Source organism: Cucurbita moschata, unplaced genomic scaffold (assembly GCF_002738365.1).
Source record: "Cucurbita moschata cultivar Rifu unplaced genomic scaffold, Cmos_1.0 Cmo_Scf00006, whole genome shotgun sequence".
Lineage (NCBI taxonomy): Eukaryota > Viridiplantae > Streptophyta > Magnoliopsida > Cucurbitales > Cucurbitaceae > Cucurbita > Cucurbita moschata.
This window is the reverse complement of record NW_019268522.1, coordinates 264,552-286,853: the sequence shown is the minus strand read 5'-3', so window position 1 is coordinate 286,853 and position 22,302 is coordinate 264,552. Positions and strand designations below refer to the sequence as shown.

General features: G+C 33.7%; 5 protein-coding genes across 8 annotated transcripts in view; 4 read left to right on the top strand and 1 right to left on the bottom strand.

Moving 5' to 3' along the window:
- Positions 1 to 1,768, bottom strand: part of LOC111444418 — a 3,344-nt gene extending 1,576 nt beyond the window's left edge. Inside the window, exon 1 of the mRNA XM_023082516.1 lies at positions 1,015 to 1,768. Coding sequence (XP_022938284.1) covers positions 1,015 to 1,607 — 593 coding nt within the window. The 5' untranslated portion in view covers positions 1,608 to 1,768. The remainder of the gene's footprint in view (positions 1 to 1,014) is intronic.
- Positions 1,769 to 4,747: 2,979 nt separating this feature from the next.
- LOC111443889 (profilin) lies at positions 4,748 to 6,604 on the top strand. The gene is made up of 3 exons (XM_023081729.1): positions 4,748 to 4,999; positions 5,583 to 5,720; positions 6,242 to 6,604. Exons 1-3 carry the CDS (start codon positions 4,871 to 4,873, stop codon positions 6,374 to 6,376), a joined length of 402 nt encoding a protein of 133 aa, XP_022937497.1. The 5' UTR covers positions 4,748 to 4,870; the 3' UTR covers positions 6,377 to 6,604.
- Positions 6,605 to 7,500: 896 nt separating this feature from the next.
- Positions 7,501 to 9,363, top strand: LOC111443890 (profilin-1-like). Its single transcript, XM_023081730.1, has 4 exons — positions 7,501 to 7,831; positions 8,435 to 8,572; positions 8,891 to 9,031; positions 9,132 to 9,363. The coding sequence occupies exons 1-3, from the start codon at positions 7,709 to 7,711 to the stop codon at positions 9,023 to 9,025; spliced, it is 396 nt and encodes a 131-aa protein (XP_022937498.1). The 5' UTR covers positions 7,501 to 7,708; the 3' UTR covers positions 9,026 to 9,031; positions 9,132 to 9,363.
- Positions 9,364 to 11,209: 1,846 nt separating this feature from the next.
- On the top strand, positions 11,210 to 15,070 carry LOC111443886 (mitogen-activated protein kinase kinase 6-like). Of its 2 annotated transcripts, XM_023081723.1 has the most exons (9): positions 11,210 to 11,499; positions 11,905 to 11,989; positions 12,178 to 12,312; positions 13,090 to 13,314; positions 13,392 to 13,574; positions 13,665 to 13,888; positions 13,977 to 14,022; positions 14,101 to 14,175; positions 15,036 to 15,070. In XM_023081723.1, exons 1-9 carry the CDS (start codon positions 11,426 to 11,428, stop codon positions 15,051 to 15,053), a joined length of 1,065 nt encoding a protein of 354 aa, XP_022937491.1. In that variant the 5' UTR covers positions 11,210 to 11,425; the 3' UTR covers positions 15,054 to 15,070. The 2 variants fall into 2 exon arrangements, with proteins under 2 accessions (XP_022937491.1, XP_022937490.1); XM_023081722.1 differs by lacking the exon at positions 15,036 to 15,070 and having other exon boundaries at positions 11,211 to 11,499; positions 14,101 to 14,322.
- Positions 15,071 to 16,949: 1,879 nt separating this feature from the next.
- On the top strand, positions 16,950 to 17,968 carry LOC111443888. 3 transcript variants are annotated; one of them, XM_023081728.1, is made up of 3 exons: positions 16,951 to 17,402; positions 17,506 to 17,595; positions 17,626 to 17,968. In XM_023081728.1, exons 1-3 carry the CDS (start codon positions 17,119 to 17,121, stop codon positions 17,747 to 17,749), a joined length of 498 nt encoding a protein of 165 aa, XP_022937496.1. In that variant the 5' UTR covers positions 16,951 to 17,118; the 3' UTR covers positions 17,750 to 17,968. The 3 variants fall into 3 exon arrangements, with proteins under 3 accessions (XP_022937494.1, XP_022937496.1, XP_022937495.1); XM_023081727.1 differs by having other exon boundaries at positions 16,974 to 17,047; positions 17,080 to 17,402; positions 17,506 to 17,968; XM_023081726.1 differs by having other exon boundaries at positions 16,950 to 17,402; positions 17,506 to 17,968.
- Positions 17,969 to 22,302: the final 4,334 nt, after the last annotated feature.

Sequence of the window (22,302 nt, the reverse complement as noted above, 5' to 3'; positions counted from 1 at the left end):
TTTTTTTTTTTTTTTTTTTTTTTTGTAGAATTAAGTTATAGGGAAATAATTACACATAATTTAAAGTAAAATAAAAAAATGGAAACTTTTTACAAATTAAAAATGAATCACTACATGACTTGATAAACAATAAAAGATGGAATGCACATGGGATGGAATCAAAGGTGGTTGAGTTAGACAGTTGCGGAAGATTTTGTAATCTTTTCTTTTGTATTTGACCAACCCCAAATTATTAAGTTCGGTTCATTATTTTCTAATAAATAAATAAATAAATAGAAGAAACCAATATTTTCTAATAAATAAATAAATAGAAGAAACCAACCGACCCTCTAAACTGCAACTGAGCTTATTTAATCTATCAGCTACCTACTTATCCAAGCGCTAAAGATTGATACTGACCTAATCCATAACTTTTAGGTTAAAAAGCTTTCCGTTTTAGAAATCAACTGTAAATATATCTATTTAACAGAGTTAATTTAAATTAATTTTTTTTTAAAATTTAGTTTAGTTAAGTTTGGTATTTATTTGGGTGTAAAGTATGATTAAATGTTAAAAGACATTTAAAAATTAATTAAAGTGCACCCAAATAAAATATTATTGACCATTTATGAAACAAACTAGACGACAAGTCGTTAGCTAAGGAAAATTTTAAAAAAGAATAAAACGACAACGACATGGTTCATTCTGGAGACTCATGTTGTTATGTGACAACCCACTCCCACTGTGGCACATGTAAAAGAAATGGTCGAAAAATATAGGAAAAAGTAAACTACTGTCACCTGCGGGTGGCACTGTAAAAAAAACAAAACCTTGTCTATTTACAGTTGAATGAGATCCTAATTTACTTTCTAATATGATTTTAAATTTTATAGTTTAATTATCTTTAAAGGGTTAAAAAGTAGTATAATTCACTTATTATAAATCGGCTATAAATAATTAATTAAAATATTTACTTTCAGAAATAAGATTTTATTATTATTTTTTATTAAGGGGTGGGTGGGTCGGATAACTTACCGGGTTCTCGAGTTCCGATCAGCACTGAACTTGCAACTGAAAACCGGCTGTCGGATATTGCCTTGGATCTGGAAAACCACCGGGCTACATTCCGGTTCGCCGCCGAACTGAAACACGAATCGGGGGTCCGGTTCAGACCGGACAAGCAAGTGAAGTCGTGCAGATGTTTTCTCCTCATCTTTTCCCAAGTTCACCCACCCATTCTGAAACGTTTTCGGTTTATTCTCAGCACCGTCGATCGAGATAGCGATCCGAACCCGGCCGAGAAATTTGCCAGAATTAACCCCACACGTGTTACCCATCCGACCGGCGAAAACCGAAAGACACATTATAACTGGCTTACCAGAGAGCCGGCGTAGAGATGTCGGGTCGAGGTGGAAACCGGCGGACGACGCGGCGGAGTCTGGCGGTGAGTCGCCGGAGACAGATGAAAGAGGAAGAAGCGCCGTTTGCGAAGGGAAATTCTTGATCGCGATCTTACAGAAGCAGGGCGTTGTCGACGGGTGGACGGCGGCGCCGGCGGGGCGAGTTGCCTGAGGAAGGTTGAGAGAAAGGGATTCGACCATCAGTCGGACGAACGGACAGGGATCCATCGGAAAAATGGCCGGCGGCGGAAATGTGGGTAGAGGAAGAAGAAGAAAAATTGGTGAACATCTAAGTTGGGGAATTGGAGTGTGAACTGTCGGCCATTGATGTATTGAAGGTTTTGCTTTTTATTCTGTTTCTCCCTCTCGTGACAGATGGAGAATGAGCTCCTCTTGACTTTTTTACCAAAAATATTACTATTTACTTCAAATCTTTATAAACTATAATCATTTTTCATTTATTAACATAACATATATCTTTTTTAATATAAACCCATTTTTATTTCAACCATATAAAGTTAATTTTATTTATTCGTGTATTTTTAATAATTAATTAGACTTTTTTTTTTTTAATCTTTGTCTTTATTATTTTTTTTTTAGAACATAGTATTTTGAATTTCAATAAAATATTAAGAATTTGAAATGGTATGGAAATGTTATAGAATATTTATTCTTTTATTTATGGTTATTATAATTAGCGAAATTAGATGGAAATGATTTTATTTTATATTATTTTCATGTTTTAAATTTGTAATCCAATAATAAATATCCAAGTCAGCATGTAACGAATTCGGATTCCTCAAGGGAAAGTGGGTCCCATGGGGAGGGAACAGACAGCTGGATGAAAGCTGTAACCATGTTGTCCAGTGACGCCAATGTGGCGCTTGTTTGGGTTAAAAAAATTGCATTTGATTCCAATCTTCAAATAAAAATAATAATTCGTACTAAAAAATACCAAAATAATAATTGTTTTTTGAAAAAATTAGGTTTATTTAGAACTTATGACGTGGCATTCTGTACCGTCTTCTAAATCGCGATCGTGGATTTGGACGGCTGTGTTTGACAACGCTATTTTTCTTTTAAAATCAATTTTCTAAATTTTTAATTTTATGAGAAATTAATCATGGAACAAAAATACGTTTGACGGCGTTATGTTTCTCTCTCACGTTTAAGATAGGTTTCTACGGGTTAGATGTGAACATTTTTAGTTTCAATCGAGTGGATGTACACTAAAAAGGGACAGAACGGACAAAACTTGTTACAACCGTAGTTGATAATGAAACATAAAACGTGAATCTTCCTTAAAAAAACGAGATACATGCATCTCAAGGTAACCGTTTCTTAATCTTTACTCGATATACTTCTATTGTTTATAATTTCCAAATACGGCTAAATCTTATCGATATATTGTCGAAAATTGTAAACGAATATTCATACGAAATAATGAACAAATGTTTTATTTATTCTCATAAATGGAGAGCGACTAAAAATTAATGACAATAACTCTGGAAGATCTGAAAGGATTGAAACCTATTTATTCGGACAAACGAAGGATGTGATAGTAAGGTGGTAGACCCATCAAATTCGTGGGTCATAGGAGTACGTCATTTGACTGAATTATTTAGCCCTCGTCAAATTAATTTTTTTTTTCCCACAAAAAGATAAAGAAATAGTGGAAGCGCTTTTAATTGTGGGTGCGGTGGGGGGTGGGGCGGGGGCGGGGTCGGGGGGTCCCTAAAGTTATTGGCAATGGGCGTGGGGAGCAAGCCTTGTACTCCTTCGTCTTCAACCTTCCTCTATTTATTTATTTATTTTTTTTTGAAATTTATCATTTATTCAAAGCTTAAAAACAATAATGGTTGTTGCATCCCCACGCTACCAAACACGAACCCTTTCTTTAGTTTGATTGACCTAAACCGAAGTTTAAGGAATTTGTGCTTTAACCGTCGGGACTTTAATCAATTCCGACTTTGTTAATAAAGTAATTATTATTAGAGTGTAATTGTGAATCAGACCAAAGCAGACAATATCCGCTAGTGGTGGACTTGGGCTATTACATGAGATCACTTTCATAGATAATATCTACTAACAGTGGACTTGAGTTGTTACATAAGATCACATTCAAATGAAATTGATTTTTGAGAATGATGGTTACGAAAAACTTAAAATATATTAAAATAAGATTCACTTCCTTTTTGGTGGCTCAATAGGACCCGTGGTTTGGTTAGTAGAGACGATTTTCACTCTTCCAAAGCACTTAAAGACAAGTACGTAAGGCGTCCCCTCGTCCATTATTTTCCATCTAGCTTGACCAAGTGTTCCAACTCAACCAAGCATCATGAAGGGGTCCATTTCATCCTCTTGAATTCTCCTCAAAATTCAGCAACCAAGTAATTGTTTCACTTTTTTCAAATTTGAACTTTATTGATTATATACACCTAATCTAATAATAATGTCTCTTAGGATTAATTACATTATAAAATTTAACATTTTAATTACATAATATAAAATTTAATCATATAAGTTTTTTTTTTTGGAAAATAAAAAATAAAAGTAGGGAGAATCTAAATCTACACAGTAAAATCAAACGTTGGCTTGAATGTTGTGAACATAGGACAGACCAATTGGTTGTATTTTTGTCCAACCCCCTATTGCTGGCTGGGTCCCATGCCAGCCTGGAAGGGTGCTTTTGGAGCGTGTTACACGTGTCTCCTCTCAGGTTTTAATAACCTAAATAAATGTTGGTCAAATTATAAATTTAGTTATCTTTAAACTTTTAAAAAAGTAAATTGAAAAGAAATTACATAATTACAAATATACCGTAAGAAATTACAAATAGAGATCTTCATTTATATATATTATATTTTTTTAATTTCATTTATTCACTAAAATGGGCCTCTCTTCTGGGCCCAATAGCTAACAAAGACTGAAACAGAAAAGCCCATAGCCCATAACCACTCCTACCTATGGCCCATAAAAGCATGTTGGTAAGAAATACTTAACCATGGTATATAAGTAACCTGAGTACTAACTCAAGTGGTTTTTTCAAATTAAAAAATACATTTAATTTTTTTTTTACTTTTAATTTTATAACAATCTTAACAATTTAATCTCTTTATATTTTTTTTTCACATAAACCAATAATTAAAAAATATTAAAAGTAAAAAAAAAAAAAAGAAAAAAGAAAAAAAGAAATTCACATATACGTTATAACAACTATACTATTTTGAAGGGTCTAAAAACCTGGTCTATTGGAGGTTATATGTGGTTCATTTGCCCGGTTGAATAGGAACTAAATTATCTAATTAAAATAAATAAATAAATAAATCATTCCCGCCTTTCTATTCTTGCCCTATTTATTTCCATTTCACTCGAAACTCAAACAGGAAGAGCGAACCGAGCTTCATCCTTAATCTGAAAAAGAAGAACAAGAAGAAACTCAACGATCCGCGAAGAACAAACGCGAACAGCGATCCAATTTCTCGAGAAAGATGTCGTGGCAAACGTATGTTGATGATCATTTGATGTGCGACATTGATGGCCAAGGCCAGCACCTCACTGCCGCTGCCATTATCGGCCACGATGGTAGCGTCTGGGCTCAGAGCGCCGCATTTCCTCAGGTTTTGATCCTCTTCCAAGCATATTCGTCTTCGTCTTATGGATTAGATAGTTTTAGCAACGGTGCAGTTTCGGATGTGGAATTGTTATCTTTGATCTTATGGAAGAATGATTTATTTATACACCGGTTATGTATAGATCCTGATCTAGTCGTCGTGTTTCTCTATTAGGCTTTGATTTTCGATTGTTTGATTTTTGATAGTTCGTAGTCAATATTATGATCTGATTGTTGCTTGATAGAGCCTTAATTTGGATGGAGAAGGAACTTAAACTATTTTCGTAGTGTATTCCCTCTGTGGCGATGGACTTTGTGTGTCCTTAATAGGGAGAAGAAATAATCATTTTACTATCTCTTGTTTTTTAATCATTTTCATGATGGATTTATGGTTCTCATCAATGTGTATTGTAATTTAAATTATTAGATGTTGATTAGAATTCCTGAAGGATTTTGATTGACTCTTCGTTTTTGAATCATCTACGTGGTGAACTAATGGTTCTGATCGATGTGTATCATAATTTAAGTGATTAAATGTTGATTTCATGACGATCCTGGTTGATTTTCTTATTGTGTAATCTTAATTGCAGTGCAAGCCTCAAGAGATCACTGGTATCATGAAGGATTTTGATGAACCAGGGCATCTTGCACCTACTGGATTACATATTGCAGGCACAAAGTACATGGTAATCCAAGGAGAGCCTGGAGCGGTCATCCGTGGAAAGAAGGTGATATAGAAAAACATCATAAAATCTGCACGTTTTTGGATTCCTGATTCCTTTCTTGTCTCATTTTGTCCGTAAGGTTCAGACGTTGTCCCTTTTCTGTCCCGTAGTACATTATGCTGAAACCTTTTCCACTGTGACCAATGGTACAGAACACACCATTACATGAACCAAAAGCATGATGTTAATATCCTGATTTGAGAATTCCAACTTGGGATCCATTATGAAATAGTAATTGTTGACACCTCGAGATTTTTTAAAGGCTCAAAAGTGAGCTAAAACTTAATTCATTTCCTTTTGATTGTTTTCTAAAGAAATGAAATTTCGTTTCGGAAACTCATAGCTGCATTATGGTTGCATTTGGGTTCAATTGGTCGAGGCATATGTTCTTAATCAAGAAATGAGAGATTCAAATCTTCCACTTCGCACCTCTGCTTGAACTAATTCTCAAGCAATGACCTTGCTTACATCATGCCATGGACTAAAGTCTATTCTATTTCTGTTATATTTGATTCTCGTGGCAGGGTTCTGGAGGAATTACCATAAAGAAGACTGGTCAAGCTCTAGTTTTTGGCCTCTATGAAGAACCTGTTACTCCAGGACAGTGCAACATGGTCGTTGAGAGGCTGGGCGATTACCTCGTCGATCAGGGTCTGTAGGCTTTTTAAGTCCATCTCGGTTCCAAGTACCGAATTTGGGCCTACAAATTATTCTTTTTCAAATTTTCTTTTCTTTTTCTTATTTCCTTTTATGTTTGTTTGGTTTCAAGTTTGCAATATGCTTCTATCTCATGCCTCAAAATTGGCAGAGGAGTTAATGCAGACAATAACCTCCTGAAAGATATTAACAGTATTTTCATGAAATAACCGTTTACTCTTCTTTTCTCCCATTTTATTCCTTTACTTGAAGTTTGTTTTTTTATTTCCAAATGAAATTGCAAACAGGTGATGTGGGCCATGCTCTTGATTTGTGACAGGTGAGAAAATGAAATGCTTTTTATTTTTTATTTTTTTGATGCCTGTCAATAGATAGATAGATATTAAATCCCTATCTGAAAGCAGGAACCTAATAAAATATTACATTATTCAAAGATTAGGACTCTCTTTTGGATGGTTTTGTATTGAAATGTCCAGTTTGACTTTATATCAACGTTATTAATTTATATTGAAATATAGGTTAAATTGTTCGCTCGATACATTATTGAAAATTTAGAACACAAATTTGAAGGTCAAATTTGTAATTTAACTTGGTTAATTTGGTTTTTTTTCTTCATAATGTAGTGGAAAAAGATTTTCATTGGTGCACACAAAGATTTTTGCTATGCCCCCCCTCACAATTGCTATTTATCAAAATAACTCAGAGATTCCTTTGCTTTTGAAAAGGTATTCTTTTGAAATGGTCTATTGCTTAAAGAGGATGACCTCTTTATCTTTTCTTTTTTATTTGGACCAAATAATTTTTGCAACCAATTTCAAAAGAATATTTATTAATATTCAAATCCAATTAAATTATTCCCGGTTACATTTTTTTTTTCAATTCAACAGATTCTATATAAAACGAAATTTTGTAAATAATACTAATAAATAAGCGATAATATAATTATAAAATTTAATATTTTAACATAATATTATGGTCATATATTCAAACAAGACGTGCCTGGCTTTAAAAAAAGATTAAAATTAAAAATATATTAATGTAAACAATTTGCAAAAAAGAAACAGGGCATTAATGTAATTTCCTATGGAGGGATCGCAATTATTTTGGGAAAAATATTTATACCTGCGTGACATCGACGCTATCTCGGGCGAAACTGCGGTGAAGAGCACAGGGAGGAGATTATATTTGGAGCTCATTTCGTCGGTGGTGATAAATTGTATCCCCTCTCACTCGATTCAACGCAGAAACGAGCGAGCAAGGAAGGGAAAAAAAAAAAAAAAAAAAAACTCTTCAGAGATCGAACCAGAAGAAAGAGGAAGAAGAAGCGGAGAACGATGTCGTGGAGTGTTTACGTCGATGATCATCTTATGTGCGACATTGAGGGCAATCACCTCACATCTGCGGCCATTATCGGCCATGACGGCAGCGTTTGGGCCCAAAGCAATACTTTCCCTCAGGTTTACTATCTCTCTCTCTCTCTTTTTGGAAACTTGAAATCCGATTATTGATTTGATTGCTTGCTCGAAATCCATGGCTGGATCTGTCTGGGTTTTTAACTCAAAGTCTAATGGTTGAGACGAGCTTGACAATGATGATGGATTTTATTGGGAATGATTTGATCTGATTGATTTTAAGGTCTATGCATTACATCGTGAATCTCTAGTTTTAAATCGGTTTTCGGAGTAATTAGTTTAGTTTTGTTCAATGTGATTAAAATTAGAATCTGTTTTTTTTTCATTGTTTCTGTTTACGTCGGTTCAGTGAAGATCTGGAGTTTCTGATTTCCTTCATCTAGGCTTCTAGATTTACTTCTAAGCATTTCGATTCTATTCTCACATATTTTGACCTTCGATTTGAGAAGGAAAATTGATTCGTTGCTCGTGAGAAATAATTTGTTAGTCTATTGCGTTGCATCTCTCTTTAGGCAGTGTTGGTGATTGAAATCGCATTGTATCATTAATGGAATTTTTAGAAGTCAAGGTGTTGGTTCATATAACTTTCCTGGTTTCCTGAAGACTTCATGGCGACCTCAATGCATGTTCTTGTTTTTTTATTTGCAGTTCAAGCCTGATGAAATTACTGCCATCATGAATGACTTCAATGAACCCGGGGTGCTTGCTCCAACTGGTTTGTACCTTGGTGGTGCAAAATATATGGTAATCCAAGGGGAGCCTGGATATGTTATTCGTGGGAAGAAGGTGATGAACTCTTATTGTAGAATTAATACTTTCTGCTGTGTGTTGTGATCTTAGAAATATGCATGCAAACAATTTATTCTGAAAATGTTCTAAAAAAACAAGTTTACTAGTTGAATCTGAACATAAGAACCTTCATCCTAGCTTAGTTTTCTAATTGGTCAGAGCAAGATAGTTACATTCTGCAGCATAATCTTGTATAATTTTTACTCTCGGGCACTGATGCTCTGTTCTATTGGTGAGATGTCTTTGTTGTTTAATTATTCAAATTACAGTTCTTACTTTCCATTGAAATTTGAACCAATCATCTCCTAATTTCAGGGCCCAGGTGGGGTTACTGTTAAGAAGACTGGTATGGCTCTAATCGTTGGCATCTATGATGAACCGATGACTCCCGGTCAGTGCAATATGATTGTTGAAAGGCTTGGAGATTATCTCATCGAACAGGGTCTCTAAATATCAGTATGTTTGCTACCTTCTTACACTCGATTCGTGTTCTTCATATATTTGCATCCATTTTTCTCTCATTGCTGATACAATTTTTTTGGATTGTTAATTTCAGGGAAACCGTATTGTTTTTTTAATAGTCTATGGACTCTTGAGTGGAGATGGGTTTGATGCTTGAGGATTGATGCTTGTGTTTCTCGTTATTAGTGTTGTCTCTTTCACCTTTTACCTTGAAATATTGTGGTGGTTTTCAAGTGAGGTCTATGTCGTAGTTACAGTGACTTCGAAATGTATGTTGTAAACCAATCAGCATAAATTTATAAATACCCTTTCATTTTATCCGTTGATTTTTGCATCTGGCTTCTGTATAACATGAGGAGGAGATAATAGTTTTACAGTACTTGCTCAATTATTACTTTCATTCTCTTTCCTTTTCTTCTTAATTATTACTTTTACAGTACTTGGTTTAGTTTCTTTCCAGTCTCTGGCAAGTTCCAAGATTCAGTATCAGTGAAAAATTAGATAAGAATTAAGTGGGTCTCGGCCAAAATCCAAAGGTGGGACACATGAAGGACTTTCGGGAAGGGTGTGATTTTATAGTTAGTGTGAAAGAATGATATCTGTTTGTGACATAAATGAGTGGGTCTTCACTTTTTAGAGAAGAAATCATTGAAGAGAATGACCACATCAATGAGGGAGAATCTTGCAAGCACATTAGAAGAAAGTAGATCGGACCCCTCTTGAGAAGTGAGTGGAACAGGTTGTCCATTAAGCCAACCTAACAAGAAGAGAAGAGAAAGTGGTTAATGCAGTCATGCTAGATGGTTAAGTAACCTAAACTTGAGTTTATGTGACTGCATGAAGGCATGAAAACATATCAAGAGTTGAGTTTAATGAGTTTAAGTGACTTTAGTAGATACGTATTATAAAGGCGGGTGATACATGCACTCGTGTGGTGCTTCCTTTAGGTTAAGGTGGGTTTAAGTGAGCAACCCTTATCGTGTGGTGCTTCCTTTAGGTCAAGGTGGGTTTAAGTGAGCAACCCTTATCGTGTGGTGCTTCCTTTAGGTCAAGGTGGGTTTAAGTGAGCAACCCTTATCGTGTGGTGCTTCCTTTAGGTCAAGGTGGGTTTAAGTGAGCAACCCTTATCGTGTGGTGCTTCCTTTAGGTCAAGGTGGGTTTAAGTGAGCAACCCTTATCGTGTGGTGCTTCCTTTAGGTCAAGGTGGGTTTAAGTGAGCAACCCTTATCGTGTGGTGCTTCCTTTAGGTCAAGGTGGATCTAAGTGAGCAACCCTTATCGTGTGGTGCTTAAACAAGATCATTCTAGACAAAAAGATTTTTTGTGAGTGACTTTTAATAAAACTTCTTAGATTGACAAAGTTGGTGTCGGATTACTTTCCAACTAGCTAAAGGTTCTAAACGTGAGCGTATCTCAAACAACTGTTTAAAAGTGGGATAACATAAAATTATAGTAAAGCTCAAATAGTTCATCACATGTACTTGCGGGTTAGCTATCGGTACCCATGACTTTTAGGTAAGAAAACTGAAAGGTCATCACCACGGCATGAGTTAGATGAGACATGATATGTTGTCTATCTTTGCTTAGGGAGGAGACAAGAGTAGATAGAGTCCCATTCTACATGTCAATACCGACAAAAATGAAATTTATAGTAAGAGGGTTCAAGTCCCTCTGTCCCCAAAACCCTAAAAAGGCCCGTTGGCCTCTTTAATTATTTATCCTTTCAGTAGCAATTCACAATTCGTTATGTTTCTTCTTCATTCAACTCTTTCACAAGCCTATTTGAGCGGAAATTGGATTTCTTATCAGGTTCATTGACGAAATGGGATACACAATTTAGAAGTATCAAAATACCTTCTAATTTCTAATGAAATGGGCACAAGATTTGATTGAGAAATTATTGATATTTTTTAAAATTGAGTCAATATTTATAGCCATACTAAATTATTTATTATACATTAGTATATTGTTATTTTTATTTATTTAAAAATGGCCCAATCAATGGCAGTTTTTAAAATTACTACGAACTCTAACCCTTGCAGCTCTCCCGCTTTAAACCTCATCTATCTGCAACGGATGCCCAATCCGGTTTGATCGATTCGATTTCACTGCATCGGTTCGGTTCGATTCAAACTCCATGGACCGAACCATATATATATATATCCCGTAACGGCTATAATGTGACGCGCTCCTCATAGTTTGAATTTAATTCATTCATTTTTTCGCTGCTTTGACGAAGCAGATCGTCGCCTTCTTCACAGAGAAAAGGGGAAGAACCTCAATCGCACGTTTGTCCTCTCATTCTCTTCTTCCAATCTCCTCTATCTGTCTCTTTTAGTTCCTCATCCGCTATTGAAACCCTAGGAATTTGATAAAGACAACATAAAAGATGAAGACCAAGACGCCATTGAAGCAGCTCAAGCTCTCTGTTCCCGCTCAAGAAACTTCTATCCGTTCTTTTCTGTAAGTTCGAATAATTTGTCTCTTGCTCTCGACTTAATCCTGATCGTTTGTTCTTCGTTTTAAGTGTTCGTTTCGTTTCAGTTCCTTGTAGCTACTATCTGATTGATCCGGTAAAAATATGCTTTCGTGTGTTTTTCAGTGGAGGTTCGATCGAGTTGTAGTCGTAGTTTCTTGGAAATTAACGCTGTAACGAAGAAAAAGATTTTTTTAAGTGTGGCGAACTTATCTGTTGTTGAGTGAATAAATTCAAATGACTTGTTTTATTGTTGTACTATCCATTTCAAGTATTTCAAATTTCAGGAAGGGCAAAGGACATGATCTGTTCGATTTATTTTCTTTTTCGGTTTTTGTTGTCCGTTTTCCTTATTTCCGCTTCATCCTCTTTCTGATTTTGTTAAACTTCAGAACTGCGAGCGGAACATTTCACGATGGCAATCTGCTTTTGAACCAGAAAGGATTGCGGCTTGTATCTGAAGAGAAAGAAACGCAGGTAAGTTCGTTTTAAGTTTTTGATGTATATCAATGTAATCGGAATTAGTGAAAACCCGCCAAACCTAGCCATCCGTGTGATTTACATTCACATTAGATGCACGATTCCACTGTTGTTCCATCCTAGGTTCCTTGATATGCATATGAATTGTAATCACTTTTTCCTTTTCTTTAATTTTATTTGATCAGACTTCAGACTGCAAGGAGGTTGATGTCGATTTCTCATTGGAGGATCTAGAGACTGTGAAAGTCATCGGGAAAGGAAGTGGAGGTGTAGTACAACTTGTTCAACACAAATGGGTTGGAAAACTTTTTGCCTTAAAGGTTGTTATATTGCTGGAACAAGGCTACACTATCGCATTTGTTTTTGGTCATTATACCTTTGTTTTCAAGTTACTTGCACATTTTGTTCCGTCATTTTATTATGGCTTTATATTAGTTGAAGAATCTGCTGCTGCTGTTGCTGCTGTAAGCTAGCAGTTCTTGATCTTTACATATAAATGTGGAGCTTGCTAGTAAACTACTATTACATTCATTTAGCTTTGAGAATAATTTCAATTTTCCTTTTCCAAAACCAGTAGGGGTTGGTCTCGGTTTACAAAATATTATTGAAGTCGAGAGTTCTTAATGAAATGTATGGCAGTGAACTAGTTTTATCCTTTTGATATATGAAATATAATAACTCAACGAGCTTTGCTAATAAAGTGAAGGCAAGATCTGGCAATGCCTCAGTGGAGACTGGCCATAGGAATATCTATTCATTGTTATGATTATTTGTATAATATGATAGGATTATGCTTGGTGTTGATTGATGGTTTTATTTGTTTCATGTCTTCTTTAAGCTAAAAATAAACTACCACCGTCAAAATAGTGGCACAATTAACTTGTCATCCTGTTTGTAAGTTTTTCAAATTCTGAAACCATGCTAACTTTTTTATTTTGGTCATCTTAGGTCTATTTTGGTAAAAAATAGTGGCTTGTTTATCTAAACTCCATAGTCTTGAGGATTTCAGTCTGTTTAGGCCTCCATACTTGGGCTATTTAGGCTTTTGTACAAATTATATAACTCTGCTGAAAAATCTTTTCTGCCTTATGCTTCAGGTGATCCAAATGAACATACAAGAGGATATCCGTAAACAGATAGTGCAGGAACTGAAAATAAACCAAGCAGCACAATGTCCACATATTGTGGTCTGCCACCATTCTTTCTACCACAATGGTGCCATTTCTCTTGTGCTAGAATACATGGATCGTGGTTCTTTAGCTGATGTTGTCAGACAAGTCAAGACAATTCTTGAACCATATCTTGCAGTTGTTTGCAAACAGGTCTCAGGATTCTGTCAATAAAAAACTAAATGAAAAGGTTAAGTTTTCCCTCATGCTCACTCACTTCATAATTCCAGGTTTTACAAGGTCTTGTTTACTTGCATCATGAGAGACATGTTATACACAGAGACATCAAGCCATCCAATCTACTTGTGAACCATAAAGGGGATGTCAAAATCACTGATTTTGGAGTAAGTGCAATGCTTGCAAGTTCTATGGGTCAGAGAGATACATTTGTTGGGACTTACAATTACATGTCGGTATGTGAAATCAAAATCACTGATTGATTTTATGCAGATTGTTTATATTTGATATGAAGCATGAAATTCTTGTATTTTCTTCCCTTTCAGCCTGAGCGAATTAGCGGGGGAACATATGACTACAGCAGTGATATATGGAGCTTGGGTCTGGTAGTACTTGAATGTGCCATTGGAAGGTTTCCTTATTTGCAGTCTGAAGAGCAGCAAAGTTGGCCAAGCTTTTATGAACTTTTAGAGGCCATTGTAGCAAAGCCACCGCCTTCTGCTCCATCGGATCAATTTTCCCCCGAGTTCTGTTCATTCGTATCTGCTTGGTAATGATTTTTCTTTCTGCTTTTCCCGTCTTGGTTAATTAAACAGCAATTCAAGTTTAAACATTTCATTATAATTACAATTGTGCAGCATTAAGAAGGACCCTAAAGAAAGATCATCTTCATTAGATCTTCTGGTTGGTAACCTTTGTTTTCTCCTTCAATTTATTATTGGCAATCATAGTCTCCTTAAACAATTCTCTTTGTGCTTCTAGAATCACCCTTTCATCAAGAAATTCGAGGACAAAGACATCGATGTTGGGATTCTCGTTGGCAGCTTGGATCCTCCTGTAAGTTTTCCTAGATAATAATCTTTAAACATTTACTTTTACTGTAATATGTTAGAAAATTTACTATCCCTTTACCTCGTGTAACATGGAACAAGAAAATATAAGACTTAATGAACAAATTTCCTGGAAAGGTATTCTCTGTTCAAACACCATCAGAACCCTAATTCTCAACTGTACAAAATTGTTGTTTGATAATTATTAACATAAAATTTATCTTTATTATTGTTTAGAACTAGAAAACTATGTAGGAAAATATTATTCAAACATTAAAACATGTCACAATCGTATGTTTGAATATTTCTCACCAAAATATTGTTGAATTCTAAAAGGAATAGATAATATTTATAAAATGATTTTATTTTCATTCTCTCTCATAGCTGTTATTCTTAGCCACAAAATCCAATCTGGCTTCAAAAGTAGCAACATCTCAAGCCATTAGAACATCGTGGAAAAAGTCCTTTTAGCTACATTTTTTCTTCCATAGGAATCTATATTTCTTATCACACTTCCATTTTCCAAGCCCAGTTCTATGGTAGGAAATATATGTGGGAATGGGAATATCATCTCTATCTAGAATTTGATTCCAATTGCTTGCGTCAGTTCGAACTATTTGAATTATATATTTTTTTATTCTATTATTTTGGGAATGTCAACTAGATCCTTTGATTTTTTTTTTTTTTTTTTTTGGGTTAAAAATGTGGTTGAAATTGACTTTATAAGTGCACCGATAATACTAATTGTTTAATCAAAATCAGTCTAATACTCGAAAAAGTTTAATAAACTATCGAAATCAAACTTAGTTTCCGTAGAGGAAATGAATTATTTGGGCTTTTAATTGAGTATTATATTTTATTTTGTAGAATGTGGGATTTATTTAAGCCTATGGGATTTCTACCAAGTGTACATGAAAAGGAGGGTTTTTTTTTTTAAAAAAAAAAATTATATATACATATTCTTCCTTCTAATTTCTTATTAATTGATCTAATTCCTTCTCATTTTTCATTTTCATCTCTGTTAAAAAGTTGGTATTTATAATAAAACATCCAATGGGGAACAAAAATACCAAGCTACCTAATCTTTCTTTTTTAAGGCTTATTTTATTGGATGCCCTTGATTTATTGAACTTTTTCGAGTATTGGATTCATTGAAGGCAACACATGGTGTAGTTGCCAATAGAAAGAAAAGATTGAAGACCATAGAAATGGGGAGAGATTTGATTTCTGTGGGCATATGGTTGTTGGTATGGATAGATCTCTCACAGGCATGTATGGTGCTAATTTAAATGGCAATCACATTTGGCACACCAATCATGACATTTGATGCCCTTAGTCAAACCTCCTTATCCTTTTTCTTCCTTACCCAAAACCATCACTCTAAAAGGGTATATTTGGAAATCCAATTATAAAACTTCCTACCTAAATAAGTTCACAGGTAATTTATGGCTATTTTTCAGAAAAGTTCTTGATTTAACGTTGATCATTTTTATGTTCGATGAAATAGGAATTCGAATTGATTTGTAGATTCATATTTGAGATTTTTCGATCGTATTTCGATTTCATAATTTGAATATATGACTTGACTTAGTTTTAGATAACTTAAAATTTAATTGAATTGTTGTTTTTTTATATCCATATTTAAACATCGACATTTCTTATTTTTGACTGTGGGTGAATTTTAAATGTATATATAAGGTAGTAGGTAAATGTTTAGAATAAATTTATGTCTAAACAAGAAATAAATGTACATATACATTTTTTATTTAACCAATGTTGGAAGGGCCTAGACGGATTTGGTCATCTCTATCATTTTCAAGCTAAGTTGACAATTGAGAAGACCAAATCTGCATTATTAGATAATAGGTCAGCATTTTATATAAATACCAAATAAGTGATGGGATGCCGATAACTGTTCATTAATTGAAGTATATCCTATGTTTTTTTTGCTACATTTAAAATTAATTAGCATACCAAATAAAATTAAATTTTATGACGTCATTAGATGTACCTTTTTTCTCTTGTAAAATAATTATATCCAACCAAAAGAGGCAGGAAAGAAATGATACCACTATGACTGCAAAAACTATGGGTTATATACTCAAAGGATATGCTTTAGACAACTTATCTTCAATAAGTTGATTTTCTTCCAAATAAAAAATAGTTTCTTTTCTTTAATTTTGTTAAAGTTGTGTATTTTTTATTTATTTATTGATATAAGATTATGGTACTTAAGAATTCATCGATTTAGTCTTTAAATATTGAATTTGTGTGCATTTGGTTCATCGATTGAACAAAAAAAATTATTGAACCAATTTAGATTAATGGATCGAAATGAAAGATAAAATGAATATAGAGTTGAGAAGTGATCTGAAATTGAAGACAAGAATTTGGCTTCTCTCTAATTATAGTTTTTGTTAAAAAAAAAAAAAAGTTTATTAACTAGAAAAAATTAAATAACAAGAAGATTCATTTCTTGTTAGGGTAAACATAATCTTTATAAACTAATGATTTAATCAATAATTTAGGTTATCTTTAAGCTCTCCTAATTGGATGGTGCAATAGAAGACATGAAAGAGTGTAAAATTTGTCAATGCTTTAAGAGGCAAAGTAGGCGAAGATGTTGACATTAGTTTTTCGGCCCTTAAGGATCGAAAAAGGGAGGATGACTCAGATTTGGATGTCTTCAAATTTAGACCTTATCCTCTTTTTTTTTCTTGTAATATGGAAAAGCTAATCAATTTGGTACCATAAATACTATACACAATCTCCCAAAATTCTATCATTATTAAAATATTTGCATTTCTGTCTATGGTGATCCTACTCACCCTTCTTATTAAATATTCCAAACCCACATAAAAGAATCATTTTTTGGTCAATGCCCTTCCATTGCTTCCATTTTTAAGCTCCTTCCCCATTCCTTCTCTTCCAATCCTCTTCTTCTTTGGACATGGACATGGGTGGCAAAGACATGATTGAAGCTTTTGAAGCTTATAAAGCTATGGAGTTGCAAGAACTTAGTTTAGTGATGGTGGAAACCCGAGAAGATGATGTTTGTGAAGCTTCTATTTCGACTGAGAACTCGATCAGTTCATTCGAATCCTTTTCATCAGAATTGTTGGAAGATGCATCGTCTACTTCAACTTCAAATCTCTCATTATCGTCATTGTCTTCATCGCAGTCAAGTGGACCTCTCTATGAACTTTCCGAGCTCATGGACAATCTCCCCATCAAGTAAGAAGATACAACAAAACCCCTTTTTTTTTTCTTTTTTTTTTTAAGAAAAAGAAAAGGAATGATAAACTAATAACCCTTTTAATTAACTTGGCTTTTCCAGGAGAGGACTATCAAAATTCTACAATGGAAAATCACAATCTTTTACATCTCTAGCAAGTGCAAAGAGCTTGGAAGATCTTGCAAAGAAAGTGAATAATAATAATAATATTACTTCTCAAAAGAAAAAGATGAAGTGTTGTAAGAGCTATGGAGGAGGCTTAGATGCTCAAAGATCTTATTCTCCAAAGCCTTTGATTGCTAAAAAGGCTTCAAAGAGACGTAGTAGATTATTTGTCAGCCATTGATGTTCGATGCTTGTTCCTCTTCCTTTTTCTCACAGACTTTTGTGTACGTTTTTGAGGCAAAAATTATGTTTGTTCTAACGTTAATGATCGAGGGTTCGGAATCCTTTGAGAAAAGAAGAAGAAGAATGATCGATAGACGTTTATGGAGTGAAAGAGAGTTCAAACTTTTGTCGGATCCTTTTGGGTCAATCAATCTACTTTAACCCACGATCGATAGACATTTAGCTTGAGTTAACAAATCGTTATCGTTATAGTTTGATTCATTGACAAAATTTTTATATAAGATACTATTTGTAGCAGTACTGATATGAACTCAAAAGTATGTTATTACCTATAAAAACAATCGAAATATCCCAATAAATTGGAATTTGAACTTCATATTTGATTATGTCGGTTCTCTCTTATTATGATATGAAATTTAATGGGTTTTCAATTATTGGGCCATTCAGAAAAAGCCCAATTATTAATGGGCCAATAAGAGCAAGTTCAGAAGGATTCCTAGATTGGGCCGGACTATTTCGGCCTTATTGGGCTTTCAGCCCGTGACGAAGTACTTCATTTCGGCCCAAATAAACCCCTAGGCCCATTTCTCGAAGATTGTTTTGAGTACGTTATGTTTTAGTGGTTTTTAAAACAATTTTTATTTTTTTTAGAAAATATAGATTAGAATATAATAATATATATATATATATATATATATATATATATATTTTTTTTTTTTTTTACTCCAACAAGAGATTCAAACATCATGACAATCCTAACAAAAAATCCAAGAGATTTGTGTGGGCAACACAATATTTGGTCATTTCAAAATAAAAACATTTTCTAAGCCATATCCCATTAAAATATATTAAATTAGTATCGCTTTTTAGGATTTTGGCAATGATTGCACATCAAATTGACCCACCATTTTTTCCCTATGCTTTGTCTTTTATTTCTTCGCCAATAAAATAAAATAAATAAAAATAAAAAATAAATATATCTTTATTTATGATAATCATCTTTAAAATAAAATTTTAAGAATCAAAACCGGATAGAAATTAAAGTATATAGATTAAGAAGTAAAAAAAACATATTGAAGACACCGACAATATTAACCTAATATTACACAAATCTTATCCGTTTGAACTTGAATTTGTCGTTTCTAGGTCGATCTAGAGAATGTATTAGACTTATTGGTCGTGTTTTTCCAACCCGACTAAGAAATGCACACAAATTAAGGTTTGACTTTTGTGTTTGTTGTGAGATAAAGGTTTTATATGTTAAGTGGTGATAATGTGTTCTTTTCTTCTTCTTTTCTTTTTTGACTTTTGTCCTTATTCAATTTGACCTCTCTTTTAAGTATTTGACCCTTTTATTATGTTTTTAATTAAAAAATGGTGCGAACGTCAATTTTATTTTCAATCATTGCAACGGCCCGACCTTTCAAATCAATCAAAGGTTCCCTTAAAACATAACATGTTTCTATGTAAAATTTTTGGGATTCTTAATGTAACATGTTTTTCTAATAAATTAACTCGTTACATTTATTTCTAAATAGTAACGACCCTTTGATTGATTTGAAAGACATGGTCATTACAAATGTCACGGATGATTAGTCAACAAGGCCTTTAAAGAACTAATGGAAAATCTATTTTCCATTATGTTTATGTTAATATAAACTCATTACAGTGGAGGTAGTTAATGATTTTTAGTCGATGTTTTGACTAGTAATTTTTCAAACACCCCATTACTTTTCATTTCTATGGGGACCTACCTCGAACGGAGATAGGATTACCTCTTTAGTCAGAGAATGATGGAGAAAATGTGAAACATTTTATTTTATAAACGGTGTTGAGGATTGTTGGAAGAGGAGTCCCACATTAGCTAATTAAGGGGTAGATCATGAGTTTATAAGTAAGGAATACATATTCATTGTTATGAGACGTTTTGGAAAACCAAAAGCAAACCCATGAGAGCATACTGAAAGTGAAGGTTGTTCGAGGGCTCCATAGGCCTCGAGGAGGCTCTATGGTGTACTTTGTTCGAGGGCTCCATAGGTCTCAGGGAGTCTCCATGAGTAGAAATATAAATAAGTAGATAGTACTATCTTAACGATCAAAAGATCAAAACCGACAACGATCTAGAGACCTTCACGAACCCTACTCAACGTGCAACATCTTATAGACGTAGACATAGACCTAAAAGCTGAAAGCTTATAATATAAAAACACTTTCCAAAGCGGATTACACAAAGAACAAAGTTTTGATGACAGAGATCATCTTCGACCCTTTTAATGTATTGCAGAGAATCCACCAAAAAAGGACCAAATTAAACACTATAACCCAACTTGTTGTTTCACTTTAATAATATGATCCACAAGAATGTGTCCTTTACATATCCATGTGCAGACACCTGCGCCCCACGTGCGATATGCGTCGCCCTTTCAACATATTTTCTCTTCAACTTTGACAGTTTTTGTCCAAAAAAAAAAAACAGAAAAATTCATGGAAATACCAAAAGAATGAAAAGATTCTCACTTCATGGATATATTATTATTCAATTTGTGAGACAAGTTTGAAGAATATTATAGCTATAAAGCACGGAGTGGCTTAGTCGTCTAAAAAAACGTTAAAATGCGTACAACTCAACAGTAATTGACATGTACTCATTCTTCTAAGCTCGGAGGTTCAATCGTTGATAAAGTTTGATGCTTTAGAGGGAATGAGCTTAAGGGTCACGTACCTAGAATTTAGTACTTATATGTCGAAGGTCATGGATGACACTATCTCCATTGGTAAGAGACGTTTTAGGGAAACTAAAATTATAGTCATGAGAGGTTATGTGTTTTGTAACAGCCTAACCACACCATTAACAGATTGTAACTGTCCAGGCTCACTGCTAGTACATATTGTCCTCTTTGAGCTTTCCCATCGGCAAGAGAGAGGTTTTCACACCTTTATAAAAGGTGTTTCATTTTTCTCCTATCCAATGCGGGATATCACATAGATACTGTCCACTTTAGTTCATTATGTATCGCCATTAGCCTCACAGTTGTAAAACATGTTTGTTAGAGAGAGATTTTCACACAACTTACAATGAAAGATTCGTTCCCGTCTCCAACCGATGTGAAATCTCACATTCACTCCCTTCGAGGCACAATGTCTTCGCTGACACTCGTTCTCCTTTCCAATCGATGTGAAATCTCACATGTTTAAAGTAGATAATATCGTACCAACGTGGAGAGTCAACTTTAGCATTGGTTGTGTAAGTACGTGAATGTATCACGTGTAAAGGTCTTGTTTTTGGGTTATGAAAATAAGAAATCCAGAGTCAACCGTTGGATAGCCTACCCTCGTTCTCTTCACTAAAGCTGCTTCATTATCAAACTATATAAATAAATAAATAAATTTAAAAAAAAAAACATTGATTTCAATGCCACTCCTTTTTCCCATGTTCTGGGGTATTGACACGTGTCCCAACCAAATTTTCCCCAACATTTTCTTAAATTTTTAGATGACAAATTGCTAAACAAATTATTACAATTATGTGCCTTTAAATAAGTAAAATTATTGCCATTTCAATATTGTATGGGTTATTATTACTTAATAAGTTATACTTTTATTATTATTCGAGCTCACTTATATTTATATATATATATATGTCTGTCCTTACTTTACATTTTATTAAATTATGAAATAAAATTAATTGATTAGACATTTTTTTTAAGTCATCGTCACATCCATTTTCTAAATATAATATTATAATTTTTGAAAGAAAATATTTTTTTAAAAAACTATTTACAAAATATATATATATATATTTAATAATTTAGCACTAAAAAAAAACCCTAGAGAGGAGTCAAACATAGAAGGCCCTGGAATGAGTCACAGCAGAGGCAGCTGGATCATGTGCTTCCATGATCACCACACACCCAACTAGCTAAGCCCATCTTCACCATTAAAATAACCCCAATGAGAACCAAGATATGTTTTTTTTTTTCACCCACTTGTTATTTTATTTATTAAAAAATTAAAATTAAAAAATTAAAAAAGACAAGGGTTTCTTTACTTTGCCATAATAAGAAGCCCCTTTTGATGGTGTCTTTTAGTGCAAATCTAGAAGCCCAAATATTCCTTTGTCCTAATCCTTTATTTATTTTAATTATTTTTAATTCTTGGAGATTAACATCATTTGGAAAGTGGGGTAATTAATATTCATATCTTAAAATTTCAAGTATGGAAGTAAATTTTTAATTATATCCATTATATATTGTTAACTATAACAATAACTTAAATATTTTTTCCTTTTTTAAAATAAAAAAAAAGTAAATATTGGATAAAATTTTATTTTTTATCCTCCCTTTTTTATTGCATATACCATTTTGTTGGTAGGTGAATGATGAAATATTACTTTGTATTTATGTATTAAAAAGGAAATTTGCTCAAAAAAGGAAACAACTTAGGAAGGAAAAATACCGGAACGTTTATTATGAAGATGTGAAAATCTATTATTAGGAGACGTGTTTTAAAAGTTCAAATAGGACAATATCTATCGGTGGACTTGAGCTATTA

What these genes read in the sequence shown, in the direction of transcription:
- LOC111443890 (XM_023081730.1), top strand. Translation starts at nt 7,709, where the DNA reads ATGTCGTGGAGTGTTTACGTCGATGATCATCTTATGTGCGACATTGAG. An exon ending in AAAGCAATACTTTCCCTCAG is followed by an intron (nt 7,832 to 8,434) that starts GTTTACTATCTC and finishes TTTTATTTGCAG; the next exon opens with TTCAAGCCTGATGAAATTAC. An exon ending in ATGTTATTCGTGGGAAGAAG is followed by an intron (nt 8,573 to 8,890) that starts GTGATGAACTCT and finishes TCCTAATTTCAG; the next exon opens with GGCCCAGGTGGGGTTACTGT.
- LOC111443886 (XM_023081723.1), top strand. Translation starts at nt 11,426, where the DNA reads ATGAAGACCAAGACGCCATTGAAGCAGCTCAAGCTCTCTGTTCCCGCT. An exon ending in GGACTTACAATTACATGTCG is followed by an intron (nt 13,575 to 13,664) that starts GTATGTGAAATC and finishes CTTCCCTTTCAG; the next exon opens with CCTGAGCGAATTAGCGGGGG. An exon ending in TGTTCATTCGTATCTGCTTG is followed by an intron (nt 13,889 to 13,976) that starts GTAATGATTTTT and finishes ACAATTGTGCAG; the next exon opens with CATTAAGAAGGACCCTAAAG.
- LOC111443889 (XM_023081729.1), top strand. Translation starts at nt 4,871, where the DNA reads ATGTCGTGGCAAACGTATGTTGATGATCATTTGATGTGCGACATTGAT. An exon ending in AGAGCGCCGCATTTCCTCAG is followed by an intron (nt 5,000 to 5,582) that starts GTTTTGATCCTC and finishes TCTTAATTGCAG; the next exon opens with TGCAAGCCTCAAGAGATCAC. An exon ending in CGGTCATCCGTGGAAAGAAG is followed by an intron (nt 5,721 to 6,241) that starts GTGATATAGAAA and finishes TTCTCGTGGCAG; the next exon opens with GGTTCTGGAGGAATTACCAT.
- LOC111443888 (XM_023081726.1), top strand. Translation starts at nt 17,119, where the DNA reads ATGGACATGGGTGGCAAAGACATGATTGAAGCTTTTGAAGCTTATAAA. An exon ending in ATGGACAATCTCCCCATCAA is followed by an intron (nt 17,403 to 17,505) that starts GTAAGAAGATAC and finishes TGGCTTTTCCAG; the next exon opens with GAGAGGACTATCAAAATTCT.